At 38.5% G+C, this 18,158-nt stretch overlaps 1 protein-coding gene across 1 annotated transcript in view; it reads right to left on the bottom strand.

The window, feature by feature from the left end:
• The window catches only part of LOC120627234 (cadherin-23), a 67,215-nt gene that overhangs the window by 30,719 nt on the left and 18,338 nt on the right, over positions 1–18,158 (bottom strand). The window contains exons 2-4 of the mRNA XM_039895125.1: positions 10,603–10,967; positions 7,034–7,185; positions 5,767–5,985 (exon numbers count right to left, since the gene is read on the bottom strand). Coding sequence (XP_039751059.1) covers positions 5,767–5,985; positions 7,034–7,185; positions 10,603–10,807 — 576 coding nt within the window. The 5' untranslated portion in view covers positions 10,808–10,967. The remainder of the gene's footprint in view (positions 1–5,766; positions 5,986–7,033; positions 7,186–10,602; positions 10,968–18,158) is intronic.

Here is an 18,158-nt window from a genome sequence, read left to right as displayed (position 1 = left end):
GAAGAACATCATAAAGTGTATGTAGGAGTTTAGGGCAAGAGAAGAGTATATGAGAGGTTGAACCTTCATCCAGACCGCATTCACACATTGAGTGATCTCTAATTCTTAATTTAGCTAAGTGTACTGGAGTGCAAGCGTGTCCGATCCGCAGACGAGTTATAGTTGAGGCAACCCACCGAACCATATTTCGGTGATAGAAAAACCAGGGTCGACGGGGGATTTCCGGTTGCAACGTAGCGTAGTATTTACCTTTGACCGAATTTGATAGGTTCCAACTTGATTTCCAAGAGTCAGAAAGATAAATTTTAGCAAGAGCGCAAAGATCTTGGGTGTGGTTCTTAAATTGGGTTAGGGAGCCTGACTCAATAGCAAGTTTTGCGAAAGCGTCCGCTCTTTCATTTCCTTTAATTCCAGTGTGACCGGGGATCCAAGCCAATTTGATAGAGAGTCCTTTTTTATGGCAAAGGAATAAGGTTTCCCGGATTTTGAAGACTGAAGAAACAAGTGCTCTACTACGGAAAGGATTTCCTTTGAGTGCTTGAAGGCAACTTAAGGAGTCAGTCAATATAATGGAGTTTTGTATATTGTGGGACTCTATAAAAAGGATGGCTTCCAAAATAGCAATAGATTCTCCAGTGAATACCGATGTTTCTGGGGGGCACTTGTATTGTAGACATATTTTATACTTTGGGATCCAGCATGCTATACCAACAAAACCGTTAATAGACAATTTTGAAGCATCTGTGAATATCGCCAAACAATCAGACCAATTATTTTGGAAAATTTCGTTAAACTTAGCATCAGCTTCGACCGTATCTTTACTTAATCCTAAACTTTCAATCTGTGGAACGTAGGTCAGCCCTGGGAAGTGGGTTGAGTATAATGGAAGCTTAGGAGAAGAGTGGAATGGATGTGGTAAACGAGTGAACTTACGGTAACTCATTAGAAGACAGGGGAGATTTTGATCGGATCTTAGGACAGAAGACAGTTTTTGTAGGCAATCAAGGAGAGGATGGGAGGAGAGTTGCAAAGTCCTGCAAATAAAACGATCACTGAGATATTGCGTACGTATAAGAATAGGTGGGTCAACACATTCAACCTGTAGTACATTGGTGGGAGAAGATTTCATTGCACCGAGGATAATCCTCAGGCATTTAAATTGTAATTTGTTGAGTTTTTCTGTGGCAGATTTATTTAAGGGACCTAATATAAACAGCCCGTAGTCCATATGGCTGCGGACTATAGCATTATATAAGAGCTTTAGCGTATAAGGATGACCACCCCACCAGACTCCTGATAGAGCTCTAAGGATGTTTAGGGAGCTTTCACACTTACGGATAATATGTTCAGAGTGAGCTACGCCATTGAGTCTAGAGTCAAAAATTACTCCGAGAAATTTGGTTTTGTGAGCAAGTGCAATGCGATGATCATCAAAGAAGATATTTGGAACTGGAATTTGTCTTTTTCTAGTAAAAATGACGGTCTTGCACTTATCGATAGATAATGAAAGCCCATGATCTGACAACCACTGACTTAGATAATGCAAAGCCGAATTCAAGCGAGGAGAAATTTCATCCACGGATGAGCCGTTGGCGTAAATAGCAATGTCATCAGCATATTGCAAGACTTTGCAAAAACTCTCCACTGACAGTTCGAGATCGACGGTATAGATATTGTAGAGAAGTGGGCTCAGAACCGAACCCTGAGGTAAGCCTTTCCAAACAACTCTAGGGGAAAGATTTAGGGAATGTGTTCGTACCAGAATAGTTCTGGATGAAAGCAGATTAAATATGATCTGTGTCAGTCTCGGCGGGATGCTCAGCTGTTGCAATTTTTGCCTGAGTATCGGGAGAAGAACGTTATCATAAGCTGCTGAAATATCCAGGAATACACCCACAAGGTACTCTCGCTTAGATAGGGCTAATTGAATATCTGTAGAGAGGATACCAAGGCTGTCGGTTGTGCCAAGGCCCTTGCGAAAACCAAACTGGGATTTGGCAAGCAACCCTTTGCTTTCCAAAATCCAATCAAGACGGTTTTTTATCAAATGCTCCATAATTTTAGTCAAAGAGGAGGAAAGAGCGATGGGGCGATACGAATTAGGATCTAACGGGTCTTTACCGGGTTTCCTTATGGGAATTATTATTTGAGTTTTCCAAGGTCCTGGGATGATTCCTGTATTTAGAAACCAGTTTAACATGTTGAGAAAGCAGATTTTTGCTTTATCATTAAGCTTAACAATGAAAGAATATGGGATCCCATCTTCCCCTGGGGAAGAGTCCTTCAGGTCTGAAAGAGCACACTGTAGCTCGGAGAAACTAAATGGAGCATCCATAGGATCTGAAGAAGTCAGTGAACTAGGATAAGAATGAATGTTTTCACAAGGAACAAAGGGAGGGGCAAGTTTATCTGCAAAGGCCTCTAGCCAAACGGCAGGGTTGTTTGAAGTTGGGTCGTTGGAGGATACCGATTGCCGGAATCTTTTCATTCTATCCCATACCAGGGTAGATGGGGATCGAGGATCCAAAGATTCACAAAAAGTTGTCCACCCTGTTTTTTTCTTTTTGGAAGTCACCCTTTTGACCTTAGCATCTGCTCGTTGGTATTCCAGGAAATTTTCGTGTGTCATCGAGATCTTATAAGACATTTCTGCATCTTTACGTTTATGTATTATGTTGGTACACTCCTCGTCCCACCAAGGAGGGGATAATATAAAATCACGTTTAGCCCTTTTGAGAGGTATGTGGACGTCGGCTGTATCTTTTAAAATTTTTATAAAGTTCTCATAATAAAACACTATATTCTCTTCGTCTACAGATTCTGTTAAACTATCAATTTTAATATCAACCGATGCTGCGAATGAAGACCAGTTCGCTCTGTTAAGTTTGTGTTTGAGGAGCGGATTGGGGTTGAACAGAGGAATAGTTTTTTGGGCTATAGATATTGTTACTGGGAAATGATCACTTCCATGGCAACTTGGGAGAGTTCTCCAGGAAGTAAGAGATGCTAAAGAGGGAGAACAGAGAGTTAGATCGACGGCAGACTTAGGATTTTGGTGAGGGTATACTCTCCTTGTTGGAGAACCGTCATTGAGTATACACAAACTTAATTCATCCAGAATATCTAACAAGAGAGTCGAAAAGTTATCTGAGAAGTGGGAACCCCAGATTGTGTGATGGGAGTTGAAATCCCCCATCACGAGTATTGGAGGCGGAAGAGAAGAAATAACTGATTTAAGTTCAGAAATAATAGAATGATTAGGGTGAGGGATATAAATTGATAGAAAAGATACTTCAAGTGCTCTCACAGCCACAGCGTTAAACTGACGTGAGTGAGCCGGTAAGGTAAGACAGGTATATGCAAGAGAGCGCTTAAGAAAGAGGGCACTACCTGCATATCCATCATCTCTGTCATCCCTAAGGCAAGCATAACCTGGAACTCTGAAGCGAGAATCCGGCAAGAGCCATGTCTCAGAGATTGCAAGTACAGCGGGTTTATGTTCATTGATAATATGAAAAAGCTCATGTTTTTTGCGGCGTATACTTTGACTATTCCATTGAATTATCTCCATGGACGCCATTGTTGAGAAGAGATGCGATTTTGATAATAATTTGTGCAACGTTGGGCGGTAGGGGATGTTGATTTATATTTTCAAGAATGTTCTTTAATGAATTGGTGAGGGAAGGTATACTTCTATCATCGGGTGGCAAAGCGTAGTCGTGCTCAATATTTAAAGCACTACCATTGGGAAAAGATGTGGGGCAGTTCCGGATGATGTCATGGTGTGCTTGACGATCGTAGCCCTTTGTTGGTTGAAGCCTGGGACGAGGAGTACGGAAAATTGTTTGCCTGTAAGAATTTCTTGGCGTTTGGGGATAGTGTACCCTATTAGAATTGGGAATAGAAAAGACTGGGGAGTAAGTGGGTTTAGTGAATAACTCTTTTGTCATGTCAGCATAAGAGCGTCGCACTGGAGGGAATCTAGCAGAGGCATCCTGATACGATAAGTTTTCCTCTGACATTAACATTTTTATTGATTGCTGCCGGGAGTGTTCTGGGCAGCTTTTGTTTGTGGCCATATGTTTGCCAGAGCACAGAAGGCAAGTCGAGTTTTCAGTTTCTATCTCACAAGATTCACCTGAGTGGGGTTGGGAGCATTTGAAACAACGCGGTTTCGATCTACATTGGTCCTTGATGTGCCCAAATCGACAGCAATTTAAACATTGGATAGTAGGGAGTCTGTAAGTATGGATAGGGAGAGAAGTGTGATAAGAAAAAATCTTGGGTGGGAGGGTTTGCCCTCTAAAAGTCAGAACGACAGACTGTGTTGGAATCCAGGTCACCACGCTATCGGTTGTTACCTTACGATTAAGACGACGAGCTTTAAGAATCTCCCCACAACCTGCGGGGAGCTCTAGAGAGTCAATAAACTCATCCAGGTGCCAATCAGTGGGAACTCCTCTTACTAATCCCATACGGGTAATATTAAATGTGGGGATAAAAGCTGTAAAGTTAGAAGTATCAAGTATAGGGTTATCTATAAATTCATTGGCCGCCTGCCCAGATGAGAACTCCACTGATATTTTATTTCTTCCAACACTTTTCACACCATCATTGAGTACTGACGTGATTTTGTTCTTGTGTAGAAACTGACCAAATTTAATTGCTCTCATAGAAGCGCCGGCTGAAGGGTCAGCGACTTCACGCGAGACGTATACTATATATGGGCCTTTATCATCATTAAAGTATTTTTTTGGACAATCAGAGAGAGAGGGATGCAGGTAAACAGATTGCATAGAGGGAGCTGTTGAGCCAGGATCTGTAATAGTTTTTTTAGGGAGAGAACCCGTTTTATAAGTGTCATTTAAAGGAATAGTTCGCTTAGTGCCACGGTGGGTAGATTCAGAGTCCATAGGTATAAAATGTGGGCTCTCGACCTGCTCTGCCGAAATATTCATATTTCCCCCCGGATCAGGGGGTTTAGGTGGGGGTTGAACCTCCATTAGCCCTTCACCACCTATCACCAACACAAAAACAAAGTACTCACTCCCAGACACCAGCTATTGTATAGAAAACTCAGTTGAATTTAATAAACAACCTCACTAACACGTGTTTCCAACAAACCCTCTCGAGTAACCTCCCACAAAATTCGTACCTACAGTGTCATTGGTGTCATTGACCTTTTATTTATTGTTATAAATTTGACAGATGACATTGACAGATACGTTCCATTTTAAAACGTACGGTTCCAATTTTATCACAGAAAAATGTTAAATTAAAATTAAATACGAAATTAACACTTTAATATTTCGTGTTTAATTTGCTGATGAAACGAATGAAAAAAAAATCGATCGCTATATCTATGATTTTAATAAAAATGTTCTTCCAAACGAAATCGTTTTAAAACTTTACATAATATAACGAAACATAAAAACCGGGATAGTGTCGGGTGTATTTCATAGCATTAGTATACCGTGGATTTTGTAGTTCATCTCAATACAACTATTTGTCATTTAAACAAAATTATTCATTTCATTTTATTTCAATAAAATTCTAATCCTCTATTACTATGTATATGATTTAGAACGACAAACTAATAAGGGAATCCCCTTTTTATGCTACCCTTTAAAAAAATTGTTCTGACTATAAGCTCTGGCTATTGGCCATAGATGTACATAATAATTAATACGTTCCTGACTTCGGTAGTAGTAATTTCGGCAGACGCGCCGGTCAGAAGGAAGAATACAAATTCCAAATTTAACTTACTTGACCATAAGCTCCCTCATCAAGATCCGTTGCTTCAACCGTAAATAAAACACCTGGTGGGGCGTCTTCCTTGACCGTTATCGCTGAGGGGTAGGGTTTGAACACGGGTTCGTTGTCATTCACATCCTCTACTAATAGCAAAAAGCTTTGCGTGATGAAGTTCCCCTCACCTAAATGTTCGTCTGTGAGGGTGAGTACAAACGAATATTCATCACGCACCTGTAATATTATGTCAGTCGTCATCATTAGAATATTAAAGGCTAGCACGGTGTCAGTAGCAACATTAATTATTCTATACTCCTAGTAAACTGAAGGGAATCCGGGGCGGAATAAACAATGTAACCTACTCCGATCTACTTGTACGTGGAGCTTGTGATCATCTTTAAATTAAAGTGAATATAAAACTATTATGGGTTTAATTAATAAAATACCACAACAACACAAGGACAGGAGACAAAAATGTTATCCCCCGCTTTTATCCACTGACAAGAGTCCTTACAATTTGACTGTCTACCTGCCAAAACACGACGACAGGAAAAAGAAGAAGTTTACCCCCGTTTAATGGTGCTAGTATATCATTTGGAGTAGAACTGTGAGAGAAGATTACTATTTTGTCCTTGCTCGATGTAGGGCCCGATGCTAGACGAGCTGGACAAAAGCCTCCCTCCTATGAGAGAGGAAAGCTATACCTGGCTATCTCAAGAGAGTGGGGGATTAGTAACGAGCAGATGGCCCACCAAAACAGAGCAACACCTCAGAGAACATGCAAGGAACACGTACTTAAAGTCCCGCCGTTTGTCCATCTACCTATAGCATATGTCACTAGGTTTTAAGCTTCATGTGACTATAATTATGTACACCGGCAACCAAGGCCGTGGGACAGAAAACAGCGATACTGCTTGGCGGCAGAAGCAAGCATGGTGGCAGCGCTTCTCCGGACAAGAGCTTCTCTATCACAGAGCTCTACTACTGCTTCTATGTTTATAGTACTAACCAGGAGCGACAGTTTAATGTTTTATCCCAAGATCTTGCATCGTTCACCTCTGGGCTAGTATCAGTACTTAAATTATCAGTATTTATTGGTACAGGGAATAGGGATCCAATCAGGAGTTAAATTTCCCCCCACCCAGCGAACATAGATAGATGTACATTAGAGTGACGAGGCAGTTTCTTTTTCAAAAACCTATATATAATAGCTTACCAACCTTGTAGGTTGGTTTATCACATAATGCACTTGAAATCTTATTGTACAAGCAAATCTACTCACCTCTCTATCTAATTCCTTAACTAAATAAATATTAGCTTCGTTGGAAGAAATGGCTTCTATTCTTATTATATCACTACCGACTTGCTCCCGTATACCAAAACGTAAAGCGTCTCCATCGGGGTCAACACCCCTTAACCGGTAAATTAAACTACCTGAAATTAAAATAGGTATCATTAGTAACACGTGATTATTTACGTTTTAATGCTTGCGCGAAAGTGTTTAAGTCGTAGCACAATAGGGAAACATCGACTTTTTGTAAAAAACCTAGGATCATTTAGGTAACAAAGGAGTACAAATAAGTCAGTTTTCCGAAATTCGTATACATTCGAATTAGGTAAAGCTATACGATGGGTTTAATTGCCCAATTAAACCCAAGTGCTTCAGGACACACACATTATAGAGATTATAGATTTTGGTATAAAAATTGAAGAAGGATTGCGAAATCTTTTATTGTCCGCTATTTCCAACTGTCCGCTTGTTTGGAAATAGGTATTCTAGGTTTTTCGCAAAGACACGCTTTTCCCACTTATCGTGCGAATTATTATAAAACATTAGCAAGTTTAGTATTACCCAGATCGTTAGCGTGATCTACGTTGACGGTTGAACTCATACTGTGAGATATGCATGAGTGGGTAAATTACAGTACTTGCATACGTCATCCTCATATATATTCAGCGGTGCGTTCATTCGCCTTGCGTGATGCAAAGGGTTGGGAAGAAAGAAAAAGTTTATATTAACTCAACTTTTATACACTATAATAAAAATTACCTTGCTGCGAGTTGAAACTCAATTAGCTCAATTATATGCAATGCTGTTCCAGACCACGAAGGTCTTGCCGTAGACGCCTTTTAAACAAACTACCATCGAGCTAAGAACAGTTTCTCAAGTATCGGCCAAGATTGACCTGATTTTATAACAGGCCTAAATTACGATGCAAAAGACTGCACTTTAAATAAACTGGGGTTTTGGTAAACTAAATATGCATGGTAAGTATATACATATAAAATATGAAATCTATTTAAATTCAAAATTCATTTATTTAAAGTAGGCGCAGTTTATAAGCACTTTTGTTTGTAGTGACTCTACCACCGGTTTGGAAGACAGATTCCACGGAAAAGAGCCGGCAGAAATCTCATCAGATAGCTCTTTTGGAGAAAACTTTAGCTCAAGAAAACCTCTCTAATATAAATCGATACAATGCTCTTCAGAGCTATACGTGAATTCCGAACTGAGGCTATGTCAACAAATCAGAGTGCCAAGTGTGAGATTTTCTACCTAACTCGTGTGAAGGTTAACTACGGTTTATATGGTATCGAAGAAGTGCCATCTAATTACAATACTGGGAAACCGTACGGTCACTAGATGGCGTTCTTCCGATACTATGTTATGTAGTTTACTTACACGCGATTGAATAAGAAAACGTAAGTGCAAAATAACTAACTTGGCGCAAAAATTAGAAGATCAACAATGGATCCAGCATTAGTAATATATCTCAACGAGCAGTAGTGAATCTAAAGTAACAATGGATTGGGCATAAAGCTCGGAAAGTAAAATTGTTATTTAATTTTGTAATTGAAACCATTTTAATAGGATTTGGATTAAAGTACAGAATACTTTAGTGATTTATTGCATTAGTAACACTATATTGAGTGATCCTCATACGATGACTAATAATGCTTCGTTCCGGTTCCAGGTAAGCGGGAACTTGTACGGGTGCCCCTGTTGGCGTGTTAGTTGTCTTGGCAACACCGCTCCCCCCTAAAGTAATTTCCGGGTGTCTATCCTGTCGTGGTTTCCACTCAACGAACCGGAAAGTGGGACGATTTGAAGTAGACGTTCGGCTTTTTGATGGTTTTTTACAACTAATCGTTTTATACTGATAAATTAGGTTAAGCTTTTGTACTTTTATATACTTAGTAGCATCTTAGTGGGTATCAATCAACACACTCTATATCTAGAAATGAAAACGGAAGAGTTTGACGTTTTAGCATAAGGGTCATAAGGCTGTTAAGGTGGCGTACTGGCTACTGCAGTCTGAGTCAACGATTAAAATAAAGTATAACATACTTATGTAATTATACACATAGAAAGACATACAATATTAATATTGAAAAAATCACTTATCTATGCAGTTGTAAAATTGGCTGCGCGTCCATTATTATTAAAAGTTAGTGATTATGACTGCTGCTTCTAGTGGTACTGGTAGTGCAGTGATCTATAAGCTACTATTAGAGATAGAGGAAAGGTAGGTAACTAAAATCTAAATCGTACCCCTAAAGTACAACATCCGCCAGTTATCGATTCGAATCAACGTTGTTAACCAGTAGAAACGATTATTACTTTTTGCTAATTTGTACACTTTTAATGTGTCTGCAGACTCATGCCTAAAGGAGGAGGTCGGCTACTTCAAAGACTGTACACACGTAGTGTTCATTGGCGCAATTTGGAGAATCTGCCCTTATTTGAGTCTGCCTTTATCTGTGGATGGACATCAAACTATTTGAGTGGAAGAACTGTCCGTAGGGATAATAATTACTGTGTCCTAAACCATTTTGTTGTACCTACACGTCCATTAATGTTTAAACTAAACTAGCTAAATCGATTTAGTCAAGAAGTAGTGTGATCCATTTCACAATGTTTGACGTAGTGAGGGATAATATTTTTTTAGAATTGTCAATTTTTTTAACAGGTACTATTTTACCGTTATCCTATCCTATACACATATCTACACATGTAATTAAAAACGATGGATTGTGAAAACCAATTGGTATTGATTTTCTCAAACCATCGTTCTAATTCTGGATTACTAAATTTTAAATGAATACAGCCGATCGATTTGTAGCCGTCTTCAATAGGTCTATACCTATTGAAGACGGGAGAAGGGTTCTATGTTCGACTGTTTGTTATATTTTGTATTTTCACCAGTTCCTTCGTTAAGTGTACCGATACCGATATTGGAACTTCTTTTGTTGTTTTAAAGGCTGTACTCTGGAGGTGTTCCTATTTCCCCCTCGCCAGGATCAGATGAGGGAATTCAAGTGGAAATGGTCATATACAGTGTCTGTCATAAGTCTGAGAATCATTACAGTCGATTGTTTTTTTTAACTTAATTAACTTAATTTTCTATTTGGTACTTAAATCGAATTTAAAGTATAAATGGACGTTGCATTCCCAAGTTATTGGAATAGTGACCTCATACCCGCTAAGGTAGTGTTGGTAGACCCTTGACGTCCCAGGGAACCGCTGGATACAGGCGGCACAAGACCGTGGAATGTCCATTGGGTTGACATGATGATAATGGACGGAATTAAAAAATAAATTATAACAAATATACTGCAACAGTACACACATCGCCATATAGCTCCAATTTAAGCGTAGCTTGTGTTATGGGTACTGAGATGACTGATGAATATTTACATAAATACTTATAATATAAACACCCAGACACTGAAAGACACGCATGTTCATCGCACAAACATTTTCCAGTTGTACGAACCCGCAGCCTTGGACTCAAAAAGCAGGTTCGCTGCCCACTGCACCAACCGGCCGTCAAATATATGCGAACTTACCAACAGGCGTATCAGGGCCCTCCTTCAACCTTATGACAATTTCCGAGCGTCCGTCGATAAGGAAACGCGGTGGTCTGTTGGCTGCTACAACTTGGAGACAAACCAACAGCCAAAGCACGCCAAGTATACATCTGTAATGCTCCGACTTTAACCTCACACGTGGTAGAGTTTTCGCACTTTTGCTGGAGAATCGCAACCCTTTCATGGTTTACCTGCCGCATATTTTGCTTCTTATTGTCGTAAAGAGCATTTTCTTTCAATTTTCCTTCGCACGATTTCTCCGTGAGAATATTCGGTGCGCGTGCTATACGGGCGAAAGTGACACTCTATTTAATTTCTTCTCAGTGCCGTTGACTCGCGGGCACCTGTAATGGATAGGTGTCAAACTTTTAATTATTTCGCAAACATAGAAAGGCAAATATGAGAAACTTTCGAGCTAAAATAGACATTTTCTAATGCCTAGAATTTTTTTCAAGGGTTTCTAGCTAATGAGGCGAAAAACAGAACTCTATTACTAAATTGCCGATGTCTGTCCGTCTGTATATCTGACATAGCTCTCTGACGGCTATAAATATTAAAGAGAAATACGATCTACTATCACAGTACCGTGATAGTGCATTCGAATATCTCAACTAGATCAACGAGGTAGTAGTATAATTTGCGTGATAATCATTTTATTGAGAAAGGTTGCATACAATAATATTAAAAATGCGATTGTTTGTTTGTCTTTACTTTACGCACTTACTAAGCAACTAATAGATTTGATTTTTGGCATGGAGTATGTTGAAAGGACGGAGAGTAAAACTGGCTATTTTTTATACCATGAAAACGGTTCCCATGGTGATTTGTTAACATATTGGAACATATTGGATAGAAGCAGGCGTTACTGCGAATTCCATGTGATGGCGAATTCCATGATGTATTATGAAAATTAAGCTTAATGCTGCTTTATGTGAAGTGTAGCTAACTTCGCAAAGAGCAGCAGAAAGAATTGTTAAACAATTATTCATTGTACAGTCAACATCTCCTTCGGATGCTCCGGTTTCCGTAGAGGGTACATTGCCGAAGATCTGTTTGGTGTTTATTATAAAGATTGAAGACATTATAAATTACACCATACAGATTCTTCTGTTTCTCCGATCGAAAATTAAGCTTAATTTTCATAAAAACCACACGCGAACGAATAACGTGGACAAAAGCTAAATAAATCATAGACACGTAAAAACATAAGCAGTGTTGTTCATTGCAACATATAGGTAATAATATATGCGAATCAGATTCGCTACTACATTAAAAACAAAGCTATTTATTTTCTGCAATGTCTTAATAGCATATATTAAAAGATAAGGTATAGCAGATAGTTTATATTGTAGACTTGTAAAGTGTATAATGTAGGTTATCGCTCTAGATAACCAGTGCGTGTCAAAGGCTGTGCTTGCTAACTGGCCGTGTCTTATTGTAATGTAACGTTTGCACATGTCTTGCTTCACTCTTGATGGTCGATGGTGCTCATGATTGTAGCCCATTTATATGATAAATGTAAAAGCTATCGCCCAGCTAAGTGGTAAGTACCAAATTCAGTTTCATTTTCGTCCAGGACGCACCTCTAACTTTTCTAAGTTGTATGGGTTTCAAGCGATTAAAATAAAAAAAAACTGTTTGTTACGTAATCCTCTTTTATTTTTATTATAGTTTGTAGTATCTTTTGTATTTTTTAAAATTTATCTCTTAAGTTTTAGGTTCTGTATATTGAAGAACGTCTATATTTCATGATGGATGCAGAGTTAGCCTGTAAGTGGGGTATACAATGTAAAATTCATAATATTACCGTTATGTTTATAATAATTTTAAGGCATTGTATATAACGTTGGCTTCCTAAGTAAATAAATAAATATCACATGTTTCAACAGTGAAGGAAAACATTGAGAGGAAACCTGCATGCCTGATAGACCTCTATATGGTTCTCAAAGGAGTGTGGAGCCCACCAATCCGCACTGAATCAGCGTGGAAAACTTCGGTTTACACCGATCTAAATCATTGTGGGAGGAGACCCGTTCCCTGTAGTAGGCCGGTAATGGGTTGATATGATGATGATGATATGTTTAATAAATATAAGTAGCCCACTATCCCACATTGGAGCAGCGTGGTGGGTATATGATCTAAAACCCACTCTTCTACTAAAAGCACCTGTGCACAGCAGGGGTCGTCAAATATATCACGAAACGTGTCTGGTTACAGGCTTCGGCCTTGCTCATTTACTATCGTAGGTACACACAAGGATTTGCCGTTAAGCGATTCAGCGTTCCGGTACGATGCCGCGTAGAAACCGATTAGGGTTATGGGTTTAATATAACTGCTACTAACTGTGATACCCGTATCAGTATCGCTCGCTGCCATCTTAGACTTTATCACAATTTATCACCAGCAGCAGGGCTAGCACAGGTAGGAGATAAAAATTATATATCCCCCGATTATATCCCCTGACAGGGGATATAATTAATATGTCCACCTGCTAAAGCACGGGAACATGGAATAGGAGCAGTTCATCCCGGTTTATTATTACACATATTATATATTATTTGGATATTATTTCAATACGTGCGCCAGTGCTCTGAAAGTTGATAAAGCTGTGCTCTCCTACTGCTGCGAGTGTGGTGACGCTTAAGGAGGTAAGTTGGAGCGATTGAGAGAGAATTTTGGAGACTCTTATTCAATCTGCAGGAGAGTTGAGTAGCTTAAAGTTGGCTAGAGAAGGACTCACGGGCGATGGACACACACGGGTAATCTGTCGGTTGTCGGAGCTAGATATTCGGGCTCGGGTTAGAAATCGCAACCCGAGATTTCAGTGCGTCTTTAACGGTGAGTAGGTATCTCTGTGGTTGCAAAACTAGGTCTGTCTTGACGAGCGTTGTTGACTGGGGTACGTTTGTATGCGAAATCGATGAGATGAAAGTCTTTGGGGGTTTAGCTGGGAGTACAAAAAACTAAATTTTAAATTTTTTCATTTGCTGTGGTAAAACTTTCTTGTGTAAAAGAACATATCTTTTTTACAATCAACAACATTTTACTGACTCTACATATTAAAATTTGCTAAAAGAGTAAGAAATTCCAGTACCAAATTAAGAATGGTAAATACGAGTAGGTCTGAAGTATCTAATTAAATATTTTATTCATAATTTGGTAAGAACACGAAAGATGCGGTTAAGAAATACTAACGATAACAGTTTTGTGAAATAGCTATCTGTCTTCCAACAGATTTTACCGTTTTTAATTTATTTGGAACTAATGTAACGAAAAAGAACAACTTCTGTACTTGATCTTGGTTACACAAGACGATTTCTTTTACTGGCTATTTGCGAATATTACGCAGGCTACTTAAAAATGAACATTTAGTAATACCGTTCGTGAACTACTATGGTTATACCCGCTAGTGTTTTGGAGCTGCATTTCTGTGCGCTAAGTCTAGCTCAAACTAATATGTTTTACCCTCTACGCAAAATAGGGTTTTCATAAGTTAGGTTGAAACGAATAGCTTTGGTTATGTTTTAAAGTTATTAAGTTTCAATATAACATTTTGAAAAAAAAAACGAAGACGTTCCGATTTCCGAAAAGCCAATCGAATGATAAAGGAACATTAAAATCGGTTAACGTTAAAAAAGTTATACATAGAATGTGAATACGTGTATTCACATTATATGTTTTTTTTTTGTAGATTTACAAATGTTAATGCTTATAAAACGTACTGTTTCATCGATGTTCAAATGGAGGATTTCAGATGTTGGGTAAAAAGAAACTATGTGAAACCATCCTATCATAATAAGTGAATCTTTCTCATAAACTATATAAGCTGTCTTTGCGTAATTTCTAATTCCCAGATTTGTTAATGAAGCTATGTAGACCTGTAATAAAGTAACAATTACTCCAACATTCACAATGACATGAGATGTACAATTAATTGCGTTAATTTGAGCTGAACAAGTAAAATTTTGTAAAGTGCAGTTCACACGGGTCAGCTTATGAAACAATGGTCGAAATTACATAAAAAATAATTAAAATATTACGACCCCGCTCCGCCGGATGTGTGTAACGTATTGAAGAGTCGTTGACAGAGGCTGTGTTCACACGTCAACTATTTAATTCGGTTTTTACGTAAGTATACGGTTTTAATGAATACGTATGCATATCACGCGGTGACAATTCGATTTTAATCTTTGATGAATGAAGAAGGCCATAGTTCTTAAGGGTTCTGTACCCAAAGGTTTAAACGGGACTCTATTACTAATACTTCGCTGTCCATCTATCACCAGGCTTTATCTCCATACAGTGAAAATTTTCACAGATGATGTATTTCGGCTGCAATAAATACTAAGAAATAAATATTGGCGGGGCCTCCCATGCAACACACATGATTTTTTTGCAGTTTTTGTAAATGAGAGGGAAGCCTTCGTCCGCGAGTCCGACTCGCACTTGGCTGGTTATTACCAGCGAGGAAACCTGCTTGCTCGTAAGTTCTCCATCCTGTTCCCAAAGGTATATGAAGTTTACCAATCTGCAGCGTAGTGGACTACAGCATAAATCCTTCTGATTCTGATTCACGATTCCTATTATTTATCTATTTATAGCCTTTTCAACAATCTCATCATACTGATTATTTATGTCTTGCTTTAGCAGAGCCCTCCCTAGGTTCTTCCATGTTTCGCGATCATGGGGTTTTCTTGTCCACGGAGGTCCTGCTGTCGTTCTTAAGTCGCCTTCCCACCTTCGGAATGGACTTCCTCTTCTTCTCTTACCGTCTCTAGGATCACTCTGTTATATCTTTGGCCCAATTTGATATTTTTCTTCTCATTAAATTACCAACCCACTTCCATTTAAGTTTTGTAATAATGAATGTACGTCTGTTATATTTGTTTTCCCTTAAAAGCTTTAGAATAGAATAGAATAGAAAAAACTTTATTGCAACACAACAAAAAAAGGAAAATACAAGGAAAACAGTAATAGTACTTAGTGCTAGCCTGCTAGGGTGCAAAGGCGGCCTTATCACTAAAAGTGATCTTTTAAAGGCAACCTGAGCGTACGAAGCCGATAAAAGAGTGGAAAATGGATGGTGCATAAAGTAAGTTACAAAAAAAAAACAAAAAAAAAAAATTGGTTGCCTGTAAAGTCGGTATACGGGCGAAAGTTTTACGTGACAACGACTTTGAGTGGTAAAATAATTTTAATGTGAATATTCATTCGTATAGTAGGAACAATACAACAAGGTAACAAAATTTTATTTTTACCTTTACACATACATACGTATTTATATACAAATATACATACAATAACTTGCAATACATTTGCGTACAATGAAACAGCGTTTACTACAAAGGGACGCGTGCCTTTCACTTTTTATGTCTGTCTCTCTCGCTCTTAGGCGGGCGCGTGCCTCTCACTCGCTCTCATTGTGAGCGCATAACGTGAGCGGAGCGTAACGCAGTTTCTTGAAGTGTCACCCGGCAAACCAATTTATAAGACGTTGTCACGTCAAAAAAGAAATGTAATATAAACTTACATGAACATACATACTACATTTACATATTAACTACACAAATACCAACATAAATTTATATATACTATGATAGATATATGTGATATATATTTATGCTATTATAAACTTACATACTACTCAATTACATAGATAAGTAATAATTCTTTAAGCGATGTTTAAACAGGTGAATGGTTTCGGAATGACGTATTTCCCAGGGGAGCGAGTTCCACAGTGTTACAGCTTTAACAGTGAATGACTCGTTATAGCGCTGAGAGCGAGATAAGGGAATCTCAAGCTTGTTGTCATTCGCCGACCGGAGACTGACAAGATGCTGAGAGAAGGAAAAACGCTCTTTAAGGTAAAGCGGAGAGATAGGACTATATAGAAGAGAATAAAGTAAAGTAAGAATATGGATATTTCGCCTATCATTAACAGTTACCCACTTGAGTTGCTGACGGTAATGAGTAATTTGGTCAAATTTCTTAAGCCCAAAGATAAATCTTATGATTAGATTTTGGAGCCGCTCAAGTTTATTAAGAAGGTACTGGGGTATATCAGAATAACACGTGTCTGCGTAGTCCACTATAAAAAAAGAGAGTGGGCCAGACAAATTTTGGTACGAATAGGTAAAAAGTATTTCCACCTTTTAAGCCTACCAATTACAGCGTAGATCTTGCGACTAAGCTCGGATATTTGTGGACCCCACGAGAGCGTATTATCCATGATAATACCCAAGTTTTTAACAGAACTGCTGAACTCAAGTATAGCGCCATCAAAGACTACAGAAGGAAGAGACGAGAAGCTAACTTGATGACCTGGGATTTACTAGCATTTATAGACAACCCACACGATTTACTCCATGAACTAATTAAGTTCAGGTCCGAATTCAAACGAGTGATAGCCCCCGATATGTCATCAACAGAGGTTGACGTATAAATCTGCAAGTCATCAGCATAGAGATGAAAAGACAGCGAAAGCAAATCTGTCAATGATTTTATAAAAATGGAAAAAAGTAGAGGAGAAAGAACACCACCTTGTGGGACACCAGCACTGAGACTGCACCAAGAAGAACACTTACTATCAATACGTACACACTGTTTACGGTCATAGAGGTATAAACGAAACCAATTTAAATCATTACAGGATATATTTATGGAATCAAGAATAGCCAGAAGAATTTCAAAATCTACTGTATTGAAAGCATTAGAGAAATCGAGTAATGCTAAGACAGTTACTTTTTGTTCATCCATACCGCATCTAATATCATCGCAAATTTTAACAAGGGCTGTAGTAGTACTGTGTCCAGGACGAAATCCTAATTGATAGGGACTTAAAATGTTATTTTTCCTAAGAAATAGAGATAGTTGCCCATGAACAATGCGCTCCAGGACTTTTGACAGGAGAGGTAAAATAGAGATAGGCCTATAATGAGAAAAAGATGAAGGTTGGTTAATTTTCGAAATAGGTATGACATGTGCCAGCCGCCACACATCAGGGAAAGAGTAAGAGAAGAGATAACTATTAAAGATATGGCAAAGTACAGGTAATACATAAGCAAGAGCTAGCATAATCATTTTGCGACTAACACCATCACTACCAATGGCATCAGATTGGATAGCCATAATATGCTTTTTGACATCATCAGCAGTGACAGCGTCAAAATTGAATACTGCATGGTTAGGTTTAGGCTGCAAAGAAATTTTATTCAGGGTCCGAGCTCTGGTTACGTCATCTAATATTGTTACTGTGGATAAATGTTTGTTAAGGGCATCAGTATCAATATTGAAACCAGATACGGATAATTTACGCTGTCGCCCAATGCCCATAGCGTCAAGAAATTTCCATATCTTGGCTGAATCCTTGCTATCCAAAGAAGTATGTATAAAGTTACGCTGAGCATCGCGACAAGTCTTAGCTTTAGTTTTATTTTATCCTGTCTTTTTACTCCTATAATGCTTCTTTCGATATTATGTTGGCATGTTTCTAGTTTTTAAGGATTTCTTTGGTAAAAACCATGTTTGGCAACCAT

This window comes from Pararge aegeria, chromosome 11 (assembly GCF_905163445.1).
Source record: "Pararge aegeria chromosome 11, ilParAegt1.1, whole genome shotgun sequence".
NCBI classification, from domain to species: Eukaryota; Metazoa; Arthropoda; class Insecta; order Lepidoptera; family Nymphalidae; genus Pararge; species Pararge aegeria.
Note: the sequence above shows the minus strand (reverse complement) of the source record. Positions and strands in the feature narration are given on the sequence as shown.